General features: G+C 63.0%; 1 protein-coding gene across 1 annotated transcript; it reads right to left on the reverse strand.

The window, feature by feature from the left end:
- Positions 1 to 456: 456 nt before the first annotated feature.
- Positions 457 to 18635, reverse strand: DUSP8 (dual specificity phosphatase 8). Its single transcript, XM_055314892.1, has 7 exons — positions 18517 to 18635; positions 11822 to 12161; positions 10059 to 10197; positions 5234 to 5400; positions 4555 to 4714; positions 4208 to 4331; positions 457 to 3976 (listed from the first exon to the last, which is right to left on the reverse strand). Exons 2-7 carry the CDS (start codon positions 12050 to 12052, stop codon positions 2923 to 2925), a joined length of 1875 nt encoding a protein of 624 aa, XP_055170867.1. The 5' UTR covers positions 12053 to 12161; positions 18517 to 18635; the 3' UTR covers positions 457 to 2922.
- Positions 18636 to 18964: the final 329 nt, after the last annotated feature.

Here is an 18964-nt window from a genome sequence, read left to right on the forward strand (position 1 = left end):
TGTTGGAAGGGAAGGCTGTCGTGGCACACACACACACACAGGCACACACATTTGTCTGCAGGACTTACACCCGGTAGTGGGATGGGGAAGGGTTGAGGGGCAAAACCAAGTTCTTATTGGGTATAGTTGTTAAGTTTTTAAAATTTTCACCAAAAAAAATAAAATAAATAAATAAATAAATAAATAAATAAATAAATAAATAAATAAATAAAATTTTCACTAGCAGGTAGCAACAAACAGGGTGTTCTCCATTCTAGAGTGGGCTGGGGCCCCTTCCCCAGCACTGCACCCCCATCCTGCCCACCCTGCCCTCGGGCTCTGAGGCAGCGAATCCTGGGGAAATTGGTCTTTTGGGCCCAATGCCCCAGTCTCTTGGCCTTAGGAACCTCCAGGACCACTGCCCCATGCTCTCCACTCCAACCACTCAACCCGCCTGAAGAAAGAGGCAGCCAGAGGCATGGAGAAAACATCCATCTCAGGATTTATTACAACACGTTGTTTCCAAATACAAAAGAAGGGGACAGGACAGGGAGCAGAGTGTGGCCGCACTGGGGGAAGGGTTCTAAGGTGGGGGCGGACTGCCCAGTCCAGAGAGACTGGGAGCCATGCGGGGGACCTGCCACCTCTCCTCCGCTGGACTTTCCAGCAAATATTAGGAGGGGGCGGGGTCCATTCTGGGATGACCCCCAATGCCAGAGCCAGGGAGGGGGGAGGAGGACTGAGAGACTTGGAGAGGGCTAGGGCCTGGCCCCTGCCTCACCTCAGGCAGTATGTGGAAGTGACCGGGGAGGGATGCGTGCCAGGGCCCAGTCCCCCCAGGACAAGAGAGGGGTGGCCAAGACAGGACCTCCCCACACATTGCAGCTGCTCACTTTGGGGTGACCAGTGCCTCAAGAGCAAGAGCCCCCCCACTCCAAGACCTAAGTTACAAGAGATGCTGGCGGCCCTAGAGAAAGGGCAGAGGGCAAAGAGAGGGGAAGAACTGGGGCTGCGGGACCTGCCTCCAGAGTTTTGGGCCCAACCAGTGGCCCCAGACCACTGTCTCCTGGACAGCACAGGGGTGGGGCGCGGAGGTGGGGACCAGTGCATCCTCCACACCCAGGGTCACCTCAGAAACCCAACGCGATAGACAGACAGAAGGCAAGTTTACATAATCAATCATAATAATAATTAACCAATAATAAATACTTAAACCTCTAATCCATAGATTGCAAACACAACAATGATAGCTTATTTTCTTGGGAAATGGGGTGGGGACAGAGGGAACAGGAAGAGGACTTTTGCTTAAAGGAGGGATGACAGGTGCACGGGGCTGCAGGTCAACAGAACAAACAGAAGAAACAGCCACAGGGCAGCTGCCTGAAGACTCAGTCCACCCAGCTGCCCCTCCTGCCAAGCCCCTGGCTTCTTCCCCGAGGCGACCAGTCACCCCCCCCCCTCCACTAGACACTAGGACATCTGAGGGTTGGGGGACATCTCCTGCCTCCAAAAGCCATGGGTCCCAGTGACCCAAGAGGGTGTGGGGCAGGTGCAGCTGTGGCTTTTCCCTGCTTTAGTGCCAGGCCAGCCCACCCGGGCCAACAGGCCACCTGGCATATCACTTGAAGATACTAGGGAGGCTTCAGAGGTGAGAGCTCCCCAGGGGAGTATGGGAGTGCTCTTCTTCAAGGACCCCGTGGGGCTGGGGCAGGTGGGGGGGGACACCTGCACCTGCCCATATCAGGGGTCTTTGTTTGGAGATGGCTCTCCCAAAGCTAAGGACCCCCATCCCCTGGAAGCATAAGGGTCTGACAGGTGCTTAACTACCCCCTCAGTCAGCAAGGCAGCCAGCTCCTGGTGGAGGCCCTCCACCTGTAGGAACATACCTGAATTCCAAGTTTGGCCTGGGGCCAGCGGGGGAAGAGCCCAGAACCAGACTCTAAATGCATCTGCCCTCTGACCAGTGGAGACAGCACTGGCTAGTCCAGCTCCTCCTGCCTCATACCCACTGGGGCCCGGCGCCTCTCCTCTTTCCCTCACCTGGCAGGTGGTGCGGAGCAGCACCCCCGAGTAGAGGAGGAGGAGCAGCCTCCACGGAACAGCCTTGCTGAACCCGAGAAACTGGCCCTGGTCTCAGGCAGGAGTGGGAGGCATTTCGCCTCCATCCCTGCCCTGGGGACCCAGGGCATGTGACACTCAAGAGCCCCCTCATGGAGCCCCTATCCTGTCTTATCCCCAGCCTGCTCCGAATACTCTAGCCTCTCCAGGCCCAAAGCCAGTCTATATCAACCGGGCAATGGGGCGGGGTGGGGGGCGGGGGAGGCAGAGGGCAGGGGTTGGGGGTGCCTCCAGCTGGCAGAGCCGCCTCGGCCACACCCCAGCTCCTGGGACATGTCCCCCACCTAGACTTTGGTGCAGAGCCCAAGAAAGGAGCAGAGGAGGAGGAATGGAGAGGAGGGGGCAGGGAGGGGCAGGGAGGGGCAGGGAGGGGCAGGGAGGTTCTGCGGCTCAGTTTGTGGCAAAGTTTTTTTCTCCTTTTTCCCCTTTTTCTTATGTAAAAAGTGCACGAAAGCTTGGCAGCCTCTTTGCAACGGTCAGCAGTGTTTCCTGGGGGGGGGGGAGTGGGGAGGGGACCCCAGGCCTGGCACCCCAGCTTGGGGCTGAAGGTGGCCTCATATTGCTTAGAAACGTGTGTTTCAGTTTAAATACCAGACAGTAAAAATAGAGCTCCGAGGACCGCCCGCACTGTTGCCAAATCATTGCCAGAATGAACAGCTTAAATAAATAAAAAATCGAAATATTTACTTCTCGATAAAAATCGCAGTAAAACCATTTACCTTTCTTTGCATTATATATAATATATATTTATAGCGGGCCGGCTGCTGGCGACCCAGGCCAGGAGCCGAGGGCAGCGGAGCGCCGGGCGCCGGTCCCTGGCCGCCGTCAGGACACCTCGATGACCTCCACGCTGCCCGAGAAGCTGGCCTGCTTGCCCAGGGCGGCCAGCTCCTCGCCCCGCGCGCGCCCCTCCACCATGCCCTCCTCGAACTCCATCTGGCAGCTTCGGCGCTTGAACTGCGTCTCCGGGGCCGGCTCGTCGGGCCAGCCGGTCCGCGCGTCCCGGGCCTCAGCCCTCGCCGCCTCCCGCCGCCGCAGGTCGCCGCCCCCCGCGCCCTGAGCGCCCGCCCGGCCGAAGGGCGCAAACCGCGCGCCGCCCGCGCCCTGTGCCCCCTCGGGGCTGAAGCACCAGGGCCCGTCGGGCGACGGCGTGCCGGGGGAGTCGAGCGGCGGCACCCAGCTCCCGGGGCCCACGGGCTGGCCGGGGCCAGGCAGCCCAGGGGCCGACAGGGCCGAGAGGCCGAGCCGCGGAGTCTGCCGGGCGGCGTCACCGAAGTTCAGGCCGAGCCCGGGCGCCGGGGAGCGCGCCGGGGAGCCGGCGGGAGGCCGGGGCCGCCGGCGGAGGCGCGGGCGCGTCTCCGGCACCGCGTCCGGGCTGTCGGGGCCCGGCGAGGGCAGGCCCAGCGCGCCCCCCGACGGGCTGTCCAGCTTGCAGAGCTTGGGGGCCTCGCCAGGGTCGGGGGGCCCCGGGTCGTCGGGCCGCCGGCTGGGGGCATAGGCCGACTTGATGTCCAGGGAGAAAGAGCGCTTCAGGCGGTTGGTGTCCTGGAGGCGGTCGGAGGACAGGTGCAGGCCACGCAGGCCCTGCTGCAGCGCGCTGGTGGCCGGGGCGGGGGCAGGCGCGGGCAGCTCCCCGCCGGTGCCAGGCACGCCCTCCCTGGCCGCACTGGCCGCCGCGCTCCCGGTGGCAGCGCTCTCTGAGGTAGGTGGTGGCGGCGGCAGCGGGGCGGCGGGGCCCGGGAGGGGCTCAGGGGTCCCCGGGTGGGACGCCCCGTCCCCCTGCAGGGCAGCCAGCAGCTTCAGGCTGCGCTCATACTCCAGCAGCTGGCCCAGGAAGTTGAAGTTGGGAGAGATGGATGGGCGCCGGTCCTTCACGAACCTGGGGGAAGGCGGCAGCGTTGGACAGGCTCCCTGCCTGTCTCCCCCTCTCCCCAGCTCCCCCTGCGGTGCTGGGGCACACAGCGGGTGTGCACACCAGATAGTGCGGGAGCCTGCGCCTGCCTCCCCCTCCCAGCCAGGTCCATGCTGCTGCTCTCGTGGGTGGAGAGGGGACGGCAAGGGGCTGCTTCCAGCCTTCCTCTTCTGAGCCCAGGAAGAAAGGAGAGGCTACCTGTAGGCATCGTCAGAGGACATGCCCATGGTCTTCATGATGTACGCGATGGCGATGGTGGCAGAGCGGGAGATGCCAGCCAGACAGTGGACGATGACTTGGCAGCTGGACAGCTTAGCTTTATCTGGAGGCAGGAGCCATGGGGCCAGATGAGCGCTCAGGTTGCGCAGCCCTTCCCTAACCCAGGTAGGGGACCTTCCTGCCCTCCCGCCTACCATCCCAGCTCTGTCTGAGGCCCAAGCGCAGCTGGGCACAGTGCTTCTCCCCTGCCTCCTGCACACCCTCCTCCACGAGACCCCCACCCCCCCACACCCCTGAGGACACGGGCAGGAGGGCGCCCCCCTCACCAATGAACTCAATGGACTTGTCCAGCCAGGGCAGCAGCTTTTCGCAGTAGTTGTCATTGATGGGAATGCGCATGAAGCGGCTCTCACAGATGAAGTCTGGCTTGGGGCAGGAGTTGCTGGCATTGAGGACATAGCTTATTCCATTCTGGGTCATCAGGTCCTGGAGAGATGGGGGAGGGACAGGTTGGACAGGGGTGCCCTGGAGGTGGAAGCCTGGCTCCAGGAGCCCCTCCCACTTCCACCTGGGAGCTCAGAGCCTCTGGAGCCTCCGGAGCGGGGGTCGGGATGCTGGTCTCCGCTGGCGCCGCCCACAGCCTGAGGTAGGCTCCCAGGAATTTTATGGCTGCCTGGGCGGTGGCTTTACCCTCTTCCCTCATCACAATTTTAAAACACGGGATTCTTTCTGAGCTGGCCGGGGGCCCAGTGACATCAGCAGTTTGGCATGTGGGCTCCACCGCCTAAGGGGCTGGGAGCTGCTTCTCCACCCAGCCCTACTCTGGTCCTACCCAGCCCCCTTGCGATCTCCTGCCCTCAACCCAGTCTTCTCCCACACCATGCTCACTCATCCCCTCATTGGCTTTCAGTTCCTTTCTGTGCCCTGCCCCCCCCCCCCCGCCCCAAAACCAGCCCAGGAGCTGCACCTGCACTCCTGCCACCTTTCCCGGCCAAGCCCACACACCTTGTTCAGGACATCTTTCTGAGAGCCCAGGTAGAGGTGAGGCAGGATGCGGGTCAGGCCCACACTGGGCACAGGCAGGCAGGGCTGGGAGAGGCTCATGGGCAGCAGGGCAGCAGGCTTGCCCTCACAGAGGCCAGGGAAGCAGGAGGAGAAGGTGGCAAAGCCCCCTGCAGAAGGAGGAACAGAGGAGACGTGGGTCAGGTGGTCAGCCGGCTGGGGTAGGAGAAAGAGCCCAGGGCACCCGACCACCCCTACATCTCAGCCACACCCAGCCTGGACTCCCAGCCCAAAGTGATGCCAGCAGGTGAGCCTCTGGCCTGGGCACCTGGTGTCAGTGTTAGGTGCTAGAGGGCTGCTCTCACGAAGTCGAGGCGTGTGCTGTGCCCATATACAGCCTGCCCCTACGCCCACATTCCTCCCCAGGCTAATTAGGAGCTGGCCCCCCTGGGGACGCTGCTGTGATGCCCATAAATGTGGGGTCAAGGTGGCAGGCCAGCCTAGCATGTGCAGGACCCAGGCAAGGGTGAGTTCAGACGCTATGGCAGGCTCCTGTTGACAGTGTGGATCTTCCGTGCCCATGGCTGGAAGCCAGCCTGGGCCTTCCTGCCTCTCCCCCTGGGCTGATGCAATCCCTCCCTGACTCTACTTGGCTGGAGGCCCCAGGCCAAGCTTGGGTGCCAGGACCAGCAGGCAAGGGCTTCCAAGGGGCCCTCCTCCCCCCTGGGCATGACATCACCTACTGGAATTGGCATGGCCCGCGGGGGCACCTGTGCCCTAGTTAGGGCTCCATTCTGCCCAGAAGACAGCACCAGAGGATGGACTAAGAGCTGGGAACCCCCGGGACTGTGAGCAAGCAGGGCACGCAGCGGGCGCACGTCCTACACGTGGCTGGCATGTGCGCTGCCTTCCTACCACATACACGTCCTGGGCCATAGGTCAGTGGAGGGAGCATCTCCACTGGCCCTGAAAGACCCAAGTGGGAATCCCCAGTTTCTCCCTGACTCAGTGAGTGGCCACGGGCAGAGCTCATCACACCCTGGCCTGTTTCTGCATCCTGCCTGCCACATAGCACAGTTGTGAGTCTAAAGGGAAATGATGCCCGTGCATACACACTGGGAGCTGACTTGCCCACACCCACAGCTGTGATCGCCAGCTCCTGGGGTAAGGGGTGAGATGAGACTACCTAGTCGCCACCCTGGAGTTAACCACACTTTCGGCGACACAACCCCGTGGACATTCCCTGCTCTCAGTGGACTGATCCATTACAGAGTACAGATGGACCGAGGCCTCGTCTGACGTGCCACAGAAGGAGAGTGAGAGCACGGGTCCCAGGCCACGAGACCCCCAGTTCTCTTTCCTGGGCTGCAGAAACAGCTGGTGTCAGACCCTGGCTGGTTTCCCAGGACAGAGATACCTGGTGCCCTCAGCCTTCACCCCTGGCCCAGCTCAATGACCAGTTTGTATAAACTGCCAATCAGAGTGCCTGCCATGTGTGCTCTGTGGCCCCCAATGGAGGCTTTACTTTGGCAGGGGGCATGGTGATGTGGAACCTCCAGTTGAGGGAGGGGAGGCACCAGCAGTGAAGGAGAAGCTGTCCCTATCTTGGCAACCTGCTGGCTGGATAGGGAGCCGTGGGTGATTATCGGCATCACTGACAACCCAGTTCACAGGAGAAAGCTGACCGGGGTGCTGGGGCTGGGCTCCTGTTTACCAGTCAGAGCCAGGGGTTCCCTGGATGTTCCTCCTGAAGGAGAGCCCCCCCTACCCCAGGAGGGGCAAGGTCGGCAGGACCTCTCCAAAGACTCATCTCTACCCTATGCCTCTCTTGCTCTCTGGGTGGCCTAAGGTGAAGGGTGGGGGGCTGTATTCCACCAGGAACCTCTCCCACAAAGGGGGATCTCTGGTCAGGTGCAGACACACCAGATTTGACGGCAACTCCTCAGGTAAAGCCCCACAGGAGTGCCCCCAACCTGATAACTGCCCCATGGATGCCAAGTGCAGCAGAGCCCGAGGCCCCGCCCCTCCCGTGATTTCAGGACCCTCCCAGGTTCTGGGGTGCAGGAGACGGCCACCCCTGGTTGGGTCAGTGGCAGCAGGCCTGGACCCTCCCAGGTGCTGGCACTACTGGCAGCAGGGGCGCCCCCACCCCGAGGCCTCCCCAAGGGCACCTTCCTTCAGGAGGGATGCCCACCTCCCTCTGCCTCACCGCTTCCCGGCTCTGCGCCACACAATGGAATCCCGGATTCGCACAAAAGCCCAAGCCCAGGACGCAGCGCGTCCACCGTCCACCGACTCCGCGGGCCCCGGGCCCCGCCAGTGCCCCCGCCCGCGGCTCCCCCGCGCGCTCTCCTGCCCCTGGGCGGGCGCGCGCCTCGCAGCCCCGCGTACCGCCGCGGCCCCCCCCGCCCGCCCCCACCCCGCCCCCGCGCCCCGGGCAGGGTCCGCACCTGCGCACGCTCCCCCCCACCCCGCACGCCCGCCGCGCGCCCTCCGCGCACCCTCCGCGCACGGGGCGCTCCCGCCGCGGTCTCCGGCCAGGGTCCGAGGGCGGCGCGTGCGGGGTCGGGCCGCGGGGACCCACCGACCCGGCGCGGCGACATCACCAGCCCGCATTCCGCAGCAACGCGCACCCGGGCGAGGGCCGCCCGCGGCTTAAAGGGCCAGGCTCCCTTTCCGTCCCCGCCCCGCCGGACGTCACCGCCGAGCCGCTGTGGGGGGCGGGGGGGGCGGGGGGGGCAGCGGTGCCGGCAGCGGGTTCCGGACCCCAGCGCGCCTGCCCCCCCGCGGCCCTCTCCTGCCTCTCTCCTGCTTCCGAAAGCCGCCGCGGTCTCTCCGAGAGGGATAGCCCCGCCATCCTCCTGCGCCCCACCCACCGAGGGGGGTCCTCCCTTTCTGGCCTTTGCTGAGCCCCATCCCCCTGGACAGTCACTTCCCCTTGTGTCTGGGCAGCGGCCCTCTGACCGCCTCCCCCCAGCCTTGCCTTCCCATTCCCACCGGTCCGGCAGCTGTGCTTGCCTCTGGTGGGAGCTGTGGGCCAGGCTCTGATGCTGCCCCCCTGCCCGGGGCCTGCTTGGTGCCACCAGGAGCCCGTCTCACTCACAGCACCGTGGGTCAGGACTTGGGCCTCACCTGGCCCTCAGGAAAGCAGGGGCAGGCAGGGGAGAAAGAGCAGGTGGTTGCCCCAAGGGTTCAGCCAGCCAAGTAGGACACAGCCAGGTCCCTGGTGAGCCCTCGTGGCACATCCCAGCCTCTGCCTGCTGGGTGAGGGGCCCCTGGCTCCAGAGGAGACTGACATGAGAGGTTGTAGGCTTTCCTGGGAGGCCTGATAGTAAGGGAGGGAGGGCACTGCCCTAGACCTGCTTCTCAGACTCCCAGGAGGCCTGGGGACTCCCACTCCTGACTACAGAGCACGCGCGCACATGCACATTGACATGCGCAGGTGTGAACATACACGCTGGGTTCCCAGCTGGGCTCCTGTTCTGCCCAGGACACCTGCCAAAAAGCCCAGACCTCTGTGCCCTCTGTCTTCTCCCTACCCGCTCAGCCCCCAAACAGCTCAGGGGGCAGTCTGCAATTCTGTGGCTTCTGGTCCCAGAGTTCACACACATGCACACAAACCCACATCCTATCCACACAAATTTGGGGTCGCCGAGGTGGGACACATACGCACAAGCAAGCACGGATCACCAGCATCCCAGAGCCACACACAGATGCAGATGCCCTCGGACTATGTAGACCCAGACACAGGTGTAGATGGCAGCGCGCACACCTGCATACACTGCAGACCCACCAAGAAGCCCTTGGGGTGAGCTCAAGGGGTGCTTCCTCCTAGAGGTCAGCCCAGAACAGCCCAACTAAAGCCTTGGGTAGGTTCTCCCCAAAACTTCCCCTGGGCAGTGGTGAAGGTCTGTGCTCCCACTGGACACCAGTGCCAGGGGGCCAACCTGGTGCCCACGGACTACCCCACAGGGTGCCCACACACAGGGGCTGCTCAGGGCACATGTGCTGAATGTACAGAAGAGTCCTATCGGCTGTGTGAGGGTAGGGATGACACCCTCATCAGCCCTCTCCATCCTCCACTCACCTGCAGTGGCCCCTGGCACCCAGAGGCCCCAGACCTGGGCAGGGAGGGTGCACCTCCCTGGGACAGGCCAGCTCAACCCAGCCCTGGGTCCTGGGCTGCCTGGGGGAGGTGGATTCTATGGAGGTGCCCAGCCCCTGCCTACAGGAGGACAGAATCATCCAGAACCACTGTGGAGCCTGTGTGTGTGTGTGTGTGTGTGTGTGCACACATGCATGCTCAGGCACTCATGCATATGCGTATGGTGGGGGGCTTCCCAGCCTCCAGGATGGCTGGGCTGTTTTCAGGGAACAGCCAGCCCTATAGGGGCCTCTGCTGGCCCCCAATCAGGGGTCAGGCACTCTGTCAGCAGCTGCACAGGTGCAGCATTCAGAGGCACCCTGTCCTGGACCAGTTCTGCTCAGATTGGGACTGTGACTCCCCTTCCCAACAGCTGGAGGGGCAGAGACACATCCTTGCCTAGACCCCATCCCTCCTCCCCTGCCAGTGGAGGGGCGGGCCCATGTTGGAGGGGGTTCTGAACTGTGGGGGCCCAGGGAGGGGACGATGGGGCTGCAAAGAGCTCTGGTTACTGAGATGGCACCCCTAGCTCCACATACTGCCCTAGTACCTGCTGGTCTCTGGGCTCAGAGAAGAGAGCAGAGGTGGGTCCAGAGCCCTGACTCCCCAGGTGCCCCCGCAGCTAGGCTTACAGCGAGGAGAGGACACCCCAGAGCCTCTGCCCGAGGTGTGTCTGGAGCTCACCCGTGAGGATGGCCACGCTGTCGAAGCAGCCGTCCAGCTTGCTGAGCAGGATGGAGAGGAAACTGTCCGCAGCCAGCACGCTGGCGTCCCGTGTGCTCTGGTCATACACTACCACGTCCTGTGGCTCTGCGGCCTCCACCTGGGGGCCGTGAGGGCAGAGGTGAGGGCACTGCTGGGCGTCTGCTGGATGCCCCCTGCCCCCTGTTGCCACCCTCTGCTACTGGGCAGGCTCTGGTGGGGAGGGGTTATCCCTGCCTTGCTGCCTCGCAGGGAGGGCAGACTTTCACCCATCCACCTCCCGGCTCACACTTGGATGGGGCTAAGTGCCCACAGACACACAGGGAGGCCCTCAGAGCAGGAGGAAACGGGGAGGTGCTCATCTCCATGCTGCACCCTTGTGTGCAGTCACCCCAGCTAAGGGAACAGACGGGGTGGGCATCCAGGGTGGGCCAGGCTCATGTGGAGGATGTGCAGGTGAATGTGACAGTGTTCTCGGGGGCATGTGCAGGTGGCCACAGTGACAGGAATGTACAGACTCTGTCAGGGTGTCTGAGGCAAAGGGAAAACTGTCCCCAGGGTCACTGGGAGGTGTGTTTAGAGGCTCCTGAAGGTGGCGTGCCTTTGGGTCTGGGCAATCCCCTAGCCAGTGATGGGCAAAGTGGGGGCTGTGGCAAGAGCCCCTATAATTCAGGAGGCAGCTAGAGGTTGGGATTCCACTGCCCTCCTCCCAGCCTTGGGACCAGATGCTGAGCAGCTTTTGCTCGGAGTGGCTAATGCCCTGCCCCCCAAGCACACTCGGCCCCTAAGCCAGCTGAGCCGCCAGCCCTGGGCTGGATGATGTCACCAGCAGCCAATGGGATTGCGCTCTGGCAGGGAGTCCTCGCTGGGGGTGATTAATCACCGGATTCCCCTCATCAAGGCTGCAGGGAGCTGGTTCTGGCCTTGGGAGGGGGGGACTCCCCACAAGAGGCTGTACCACCTGGGTCCTCACACCCAGCTCTGCTGGCCCAAGGCCTGTGATCAACACCCTCCCATAGCTCTGAGCTGCTGGGCATGCCACCCCCTGACCGGTGCCAGAGGTACCCTGCCTCCCCAGGTCACCAGGCCAGTGGTCCCTCCCAGTGCTCCTGGCTCCACTGCAGGTGACCTGTGATTATCTGGGGCGGTGGAGGGGGGAGGCACAGAGAGAATTCTGGGTCACTCCCAACTCTAGGGGAAAGAACTGGGGGGGGGGCACACGCGGCTCAGCATAAGCCTCTTGGCCCCCCTCCTGCGTTCCTCTGGGTTCTCACAGCCATCAGTGTGCGCCTGACCAGCTGCCACCATGGCTGCCACCATGGTTCGCTGCCCTGCTGCACCCCTCTCTGAGTCCTGGTCTGGACCCCAGGGACATGGCCCCATCTTAGGTGGCAAGGACCCACATAGGGTCAGCAGCCTCTGGGAGGGAGGGGTGATGGATTGTATCTGGGGAGAGGGTATTAGCCGGGGGGGGGGGGGTCTCCCTGGGGAGGAGCATCTGTCCACCCTAAGAGGAAGCTCAGGGAGAGGGGTGGGGGCTGCCTACAAGGCCCGAGGGATGGAACGGCTCAGAACATTCTGACCCAAAGAGCTCAGTTTGGGTGTGAGGGCAGAGGAGGCGGAGGCTGCCCCAGCTGAGAGGCCCTGTCTGTGTACCTGGCCGAGGAACTCTGCCCTCGCCCCTGGAAGTGATGGGTGTCTGGGTGGGGACAGGGGACAGGGCGTGGGTGGCAGGGGCCAGGTACCTGGCCGCGCACGGCTGGCTGGATGAGCTCGGCGATGGTCACCTTGCCCTGCTGCAGCCGCCGCTTCACCAGCTTGGAGCAGCAGATGTTGACAGAGCTGAGCACGTGCCAGCTGTTGTACTCCACAAAAGAGCGGCTGTCGATGACCAATGGTCCCCCAGGTCCGCCCCGCAGGAGGCTGGCCAGCTTCTTGGCATCCATCACCTTCCGAGGGAGCCGGTCCCCAGCCATGGTGGGGCAGTGGGCAGTGGGGAGGGGGTGAGCCCTGCAGTGCACAGGGGCTGCTCCGAAGGCCAGGGATGTGGCCTACAGTTCGGAGGGACCGGGCATGGTGCCAGACCTGCAGGGAGAGGCAGATGGTCAGCAGTGGTGCAGGCCCCCAGGGTGGGCACCCGGCCAGCTCCCCCGGCAGGCCAACCTCAGAAGGACCCATGCTGGGACCTGAGGGCACCAGAATGTTTGAGCCTGGCATGCACCCATGGGGGCCCTCCCTCCCTTGGGGTAAATCGGCAGCCCCTCTGGCTCTGTGAAAGTCAAGTTCCCTAGCATCTGAGGCAAGCAGGGTGGGCTCTGTGGCCCTTGGACCAGGAGAATGTTCTGGAATGGTCCCATTCAGCTCTGGACTGTGCAGGTCACGGTGACAGCCTCTCAGTGGGACACAGCAAGGGTCTCAGAACTTGGACTGGGCTGGATGTGCAGGACAGGCCTGAGAACCCCTCCCCTGGGCCCTTGGGTTCATGGGCCCTCACTCAATCCAGAACATTCATCCTGCCCCCAAGGCTTCTGTCATCCCATTGCCGGGATGCAGACTTCTCCCTCTCTGGCCTGCACATCTTCTTAATCTCCAGAACTCTGGGCAAGGCAGGGATCCAGAGCCTGCCCCCTGCCCCAGCACAACCCCCTCTCCAGCCCTGCCCAGTACCAGTGCTCCAGAAGCGGATAACTGGACCCATAGGAAGGGGCAGGTGCCTAGGCAGGGTGCTGGAGGGGTCTTGGGAGTGGAGGCCGGGCTCCTACGCTCCTGCCATTGTCACAATAATGCCAGCTGCAAAAAGGGTCTGGGGCCAGCGCCCGTCTCCCTGCAGGAGCATGTCACACGCTCACAGAACAGAGGTGGCAGTGTGGCAGGGTGTTCCAGGCACAGTGAAAGCCCAAGGTCTAGGGGGAGCCTTCTAAGGACTTGTAGGTCCCAGGACGGGGTGATATGGGTGGCGTCTGAGGATGAAAGTCTAAGTAGGTAACCCATATATAGGACTCTTCCTCTTGGAGGAAGTAGGAGGTAGATGGGGATGTGGGGACCCCAGATCCCGGCGCAGAGACTCCCTCCTGCGGATTTGGTGCCAAGCCTCTGCCACATACCTCGCACCGCCACCCCACCTGCCAGGACCCACCTGCCCTGCCACCTGCCAGGACTAGCCATTCTTTTCTTTTTCTTTTTTCTTTATTTTTATTTTATTTTATTTTTTAAAAGATTTTATTTATTTATTCATAGAGACACACACACACACAGAGAGAGAGAGAGAGAGAGAGAGAGAGAGAGAGGCAGAGACACAGCCAGAGGGAGAAGCAGGCTCCCTGCAGAGAGTCCGATGTGGGACTCGATCCAGGGTCTCCAGGATCACGCCCTGGGCTGCAGGCGGCGCTAAACCGCTGTGCCACCGGGGCTGCCCTCTTTCTTTAAAAAAAAAAAAAAAAAAAAATATTTATTTACTCATGAGAGACAGAGAGAGGCAGAGACATAGGCAGAGGGAGAAGCAGGCTCTCCACAGATAATCCGATGCAGTACTCGATCCCAGTACTCAGGACCACGACCTGACCAAAGGCAGATGCTCAACCACTAAGCCACTCAGGTGCCCCAGGACTGGCCTTTCTTAGGCTCACCTAGCCTCACAGCCTACCATGAGGCACACAGTATGAGGACAAGTTTACTTTAAAGATGGGGAGGCTGAGGCTTGCGGTAGGAGTGGGATCAGCCTCAGGTGACACCACAAAGACTGGACAGGCTCCAAGGCCTCTACCACTGCCACTCATTTGGGGTCTTCCCTCCACCACACCCCCACCTAGCTCAGACACAGGAGAGGCTGGTGGTCAGATGGCGGAGGGGGAGCCCTGCAGCAAGCCCCCAAGCTGCAGCTGCAGATGGTGTTGGGGGAGGCCCCCCACCCCAGGACACTGTCCCATTTCAGTGATGTTGGTGCTCATTCCTCAGGTGAGCTCCCAGGCCGGTGGAGGGGATGGCGGAGTTCACAGAGAACTAGGCGCAAGGCAGGTGTAGACCGTGTCCAAGGGCAGCCTTGGGCTGAGCCATGGAAGTTGGCCCAAAGGGAAGTGCTTGGGATGGCCCTCATCAGTGGGCAGGGCCCGAGGATCCCATCCACAGACACCCTGCTGCCCGGGCTCCTCCACTGTGGGGGTAAGGCCTGGGAGTGCAGCTGGAGCAGCTGTCCCTCATCTGCAAAAGGGATAACCCACAAGCTGAGGGGGAGTCTTCACTAGCTGGGGAGGTCCTGCCTGTTGGTGGAGGGGAGTCCTACCTGCCCAAGGATTCTCATCTGCTGAGGGGTCCCTGATTCAATTCCTGAATGAACTGTTCTGAGTTCTAACCTGTGTCTGTGGTGTGGCAGACAGGCCGCAGCTAGCAGCACCCCCTCCACATCCCCCACAAGCCTCCTGCTCTTGGATGTGTGACTAGGAGCCCAGTTCCAAGGCCCGTCCCTGAGACAGCTAGCTGGAGCGGGGCAGAGGGGCACTCAGTGTCCTCATCCTTCAGGTGAGGGCAGATCGTTTCCCACCTGAAGCAACAAATGCCAGAGGCAGGGACAAGGGAAGGGGCTAGGAGAGATCCTCTGCCCTCCCTGCAGCCACTGGGTGCAAACACTACCCTCAGGTCCTTAACTGGACAGGAGAGGAGTTGGGGTGGGGAGGGGTGCAACCTCCACAGATGGGAATCCAGGCTGTAGGACAGGCAGGGAGGCAGGCTCAAGAGGGGAGGAGGGTGGGGAAGAGCCCAGCCAGGCTGCAGGGCTCCAGGACAGGGGCAGGGGGCTGGAAGGGTGGGCAGCGAGGTTCCAGGGCCCGGTACCTGGTCTCAGCCCCACCTCCCCCAAGGAACTCTGCAGCTCAGCCATATTAACCGCTATAGTATTGTTATTTGCAGCCGAGGGGGACTCATTAGCAAGTTAGCACCTCCGTCGTTGCCATGGCAACCACAGAGGTGCCAGGCAACCGCCGCTCCTGCGGCACAGCCACAGAGCAGGCTGGCTCTGCAGGACGGCAGGGCCCACCCCTTGCTTCCTGCAGGTGCCCAGGAGCTGGGACCTGGGATAACCCTGGGCCAAGTCCACATGAGCCCCAAAGCCCAGGTGTGACATTCCTCCAGTACCCCAACCAACCCCACCCCTGCTCAGCCTGGTCCTAACCTTCCTTGCCTTGGGCACCTGTGCGCACAGCCCCCCTCACTCCCACCTCCGGGAAAACCTTCTCCAAGTGGCCAAGGTCTGGCCAGAGTGCACTTCCTGCAGGAGACCTCTTGTTCTGAGCGGGCATCCTGGGAGTGCATCCTCACCCACGGGGACTCCAGGAGCCTAAAGCTCCTGGGACAGGCCCTTGCCTGCAGTGGGATGGATCTGGGCCCAGAGCTCCAGTGGGGCTAGGGAAGCTTAGGACAGTCTTGAGCAGATGAGTGGGGCTAGAACAGGCCTGGTAGGCACAGAGAAAACAGATATTGTAAGTCTCAGGCCTCTCTGACTTCAGGGACCCTCTCCAGGCTCAATCCAGAACCCATTCTTGGGAAATGAGGGGAAACAGTATCCATCACCTGCTATTCTAGAGTCTCGGTGCCGGTGGGATGGAGGCACAACTACAGACACCCCTATCAAAGGGTTCGTGGCTAGGGAGACTTGGCAGTTCCGAAGACTGGAGGCCCCTCCCCACCAGGCTGGGCACTACCCAGCAGGCGGCAAGCAGCTCCCCTTGCCCTGCAAGGCCACATACACAGGGCAGCCTGTCCTGTGACATGCCCTTCTGCATCCTGTCTGAACCCTGTCTGCTCACCTCTTTTCCACAAGCCACCCCATCCCCTCATGCAACTACTCACAAGGCAGACATGTGTGCTGGTACATGTGGCCACTGGGTGCACTCATCCTCACCCTCTGGGGGCCAAATCCCCTCAAATCCCAGGACACTCAAACCCCAGGGGCCAGCCCCAAGATCTCTTTACATTGTTGGCTCTCAGGGCCTCCATGGGGCACATCTTTGTCCCTGAGCAAGGGACATGCATGGCCTGAAAACTCCCAATGGATAGCATTTTCACCAAGGCCTTCTGCTCAGCACCTACTGACAGGGAACTCACTACCTCCAGAGACAACGGTCAGGACTGTCAGCCATGGGTGGGCCTTGGCTCTCACTCACAGCGGTGTCTCCAGCCCGAGTGGTGCCTGGCACTCATAGGTAGACCCTTGAGAAGAGCTGGCAGGGGGCCTCCACTATGCTGCGATGTCCAGCTCGCTGTGACCCAGGGGTACCTCTGGAGTCAAAAACTGCTGCACAACGAGGCCAGGAGATAGGCTGGTAGATAGCTCTCACCCACTTAGCTCATTTTTCCCCTCCTCTGCTTTCATCAGGGACTCCTAGATGCTCTCACTCCTGCCCCCTCATCCTCCCTTGGAACAGGACCCAAGTTGGCCTTTACCTGGTCCCAGAGGGACTGATGGCAAGGCCAAGTAGGGCTGACTTGGTGTGGAGGCCATGGGCCTGGGAGACAATGGGGTGGGGCCCTGCCCCCTCAGTTCACAGGGGTCTGGGTAGAGCCTGCAGTAGGTCTCAGCATGTGGGTCCTTAGAAGGCCACACTCAGGACCCTACAGATCTAGGTTTCCTCTGTTCCTGCCTGGCTTGTGCTAGCCCTACTGCAGGACTCTGGTCACTGTCCCCCCATGCTACACATGTGGGCCATCCCGGGATATCTACGGTCACTGCCTGGAGCGGTCCAGGCAGAAGTGGACTCAGCCTGTGCAGTCCTGGTGGTGAGAGTCTGACCCATGTCCCTCTCGCCATGGTTTGGCTCCTTCATCTGCTTTCCCTCTGAGCTGCACCCTCTGGAGATGCAGCCAGGATACCCCCTGGCTTCCAAGGCCCCTTGGGCCCTCTGTCCGTGCAGCAGAAACATCTGGGCTCCAAGGTCAGCCTCAGCTGGAGAGGAGAGGATGCTGGGTAGGTTTCTGGAGCAGAGGATGCCTTCAAGCATCCTTCTGCATCCATTGCATGGAAGCCTGCGTTCCTGGAGGCAGCCTCGGGGGCACAGGAGCCTTCCTGAGGGCTGAGGGCAGCAGAGGGGGGAACGGGGTGGGGGTTGCTGGGAACTAGAACCTGCCCAGCAGCTCTCCCGGAGCCCTTGGCTGACTGCAGCGGGAGGTATTCAGGATGAACTCCCAGCTCCTAGTCACATGATCTGTCCTACCGGGCAGGTGCTTATTAAGCATCTGAGGAGTGAATTCCTGGGACATCTGTCCTCCCTGAGCAGGAGGTGGGGTGTGTGTGTGTGTGTGTGTGTGTGTGTGTGGTGGTGTACTGGATGCTACACTCATTTCCTGAGCTGCCCTCCCAGCAAGAAGGTCTGAGGGAGGCAGAGGGCAGTGCCTGGACCCACAGACCTCCACTCAGACTCCCAGGGGCAGGGGGCACAGCAGAACGCTGCTCCCCTGATCTGCAGCACCCCCACCTCCACCCCAGGCTGCACCACGACACTTTGGGCATCACCGTAGACCCTGCCACTTCTCTGCCGCATGGACTGCCCCTTGCACCCCGCAATCACTGAAGCACCCAGGCCCCCAACTCCCCCCTGCAGAAGCCAGTCCATTTTTGCAGTGGGAAGTCAGGAGGCAAATTCTCCCAGTGGCGGTGACCTGATGGGAGCTGGGCCCATTGTGACCACCTCCCTTCAAGGCCAGACACTGAGGTACCCCTCCCCACTAAGGTGGGCAGATAGGCTGAGGCAGGCTGCTTGCACTCAGCCTGGCAGTGCCAGCCCCTCCCCCAGCACCCGCTGCTGCCTCTGCAGCAGGCTGGCGGATGGTCTTTATTCTGCAGAGGCCAGCTGAGCACCCTGAGGTGGGGGTACCGGTGGCGGCCTGACCACACAGGGGCCAGGGGGTCTGCAGCTCCTCCCCACCGAGCTCGGAATGGGCCCTTTCCGAAGCCTCCCACAGGCCCAAACCCTCCGCTCCCTTGGTCAGGGCCTGCATCCCTACCCTGCGGGGGCAGGAACGACCGTCCGATCTGGGGCTTCCCTGGTGCGGTGGGGGGCAGCCTGGGAAGTCTGGGGCTCTAGCCGAGGTCCGTACAGGTCTGCGCTGGATCGCAGAGGGCCCGGGTCCGGGGTGCTTACTGCATGCCCTTCCCCCCACAAGATAAGAAAGAATTTCGAGGAGAAAGGCGGCGAAGCGGGGGTTGGCGGGGCCGCGCGGACCGGGCCGGGGTCCGCTGGGCGCCGTGGGAGGCGGGGGAAGGGCTTCCCGGGCCGGCCCGCCGCGTCCCCCTGAACCGGGCGGGCCTCTTCCCTCCGGCCCGCCGCCGCCGCCTCTTCCCGGGCGCCCGCCGGGTGCAGCCGCCCCAGCGCTCCCGCCGTTGCGCCCACCGGACCGGCTCCCCGCCCGCGCCCCGCGTGTCCCCGCGCCCCCGCTCGGCGCCCCCGCTCACCTCGCCGCTGCTCGCGTCCGGGGCGCACGGGGACCGGCGCCGCCCATGGGCCCGGCGGGGGCCCGCGCAGCCGGGGCAGGGGCCGGGGGAGCGCGCGGGCCTCGTCGCCGTCGCCGCCGTCGCCGCCGCCGCCGCGGGGAGCGCTCGCTCGGGCCGGGGCGCGCGCACTGCGGGCGGGCACGCGCGCTCGCGGCGCGCATCCCACCCCGGGCTCGGCGGGCGCGGCCGGTGCGGCTCCGGCGCGGCTCGGGCTCCGGCGTCCGGGCGGGGGGCGCGGAGCCGGCTGGGCCGCCGCGCTCGGCCGCGAGTGACAGGCCCGGGGCGGAGGGCGGGGCTGCCGGCGGGGATGAGGTCATGCCGAGCGAAAAAGGCCCTGACGTCACCTGCAGCCAATCAGCGCGCGCAGCTCCAGGGCAGGTGACGTCAGCCGGAGCCGGGCCGCGGGTGC

This window comes from Nyctereutes procyonoides, unplaced genomic scaffold (assembly GCF_905146905.1).
Source record: "Nyctereutes procyonoides isolate TBG_1078 unplaced genomic scaffold, NYPRO_anot_genome, whole genome shotgun sequence".
Lineage (NCBI taxonomy): Eukaryota > Metazoa > Chordata > Mammalia > Carnivora > Canidae > Nyctereutes > Nyctereutes procyonoides.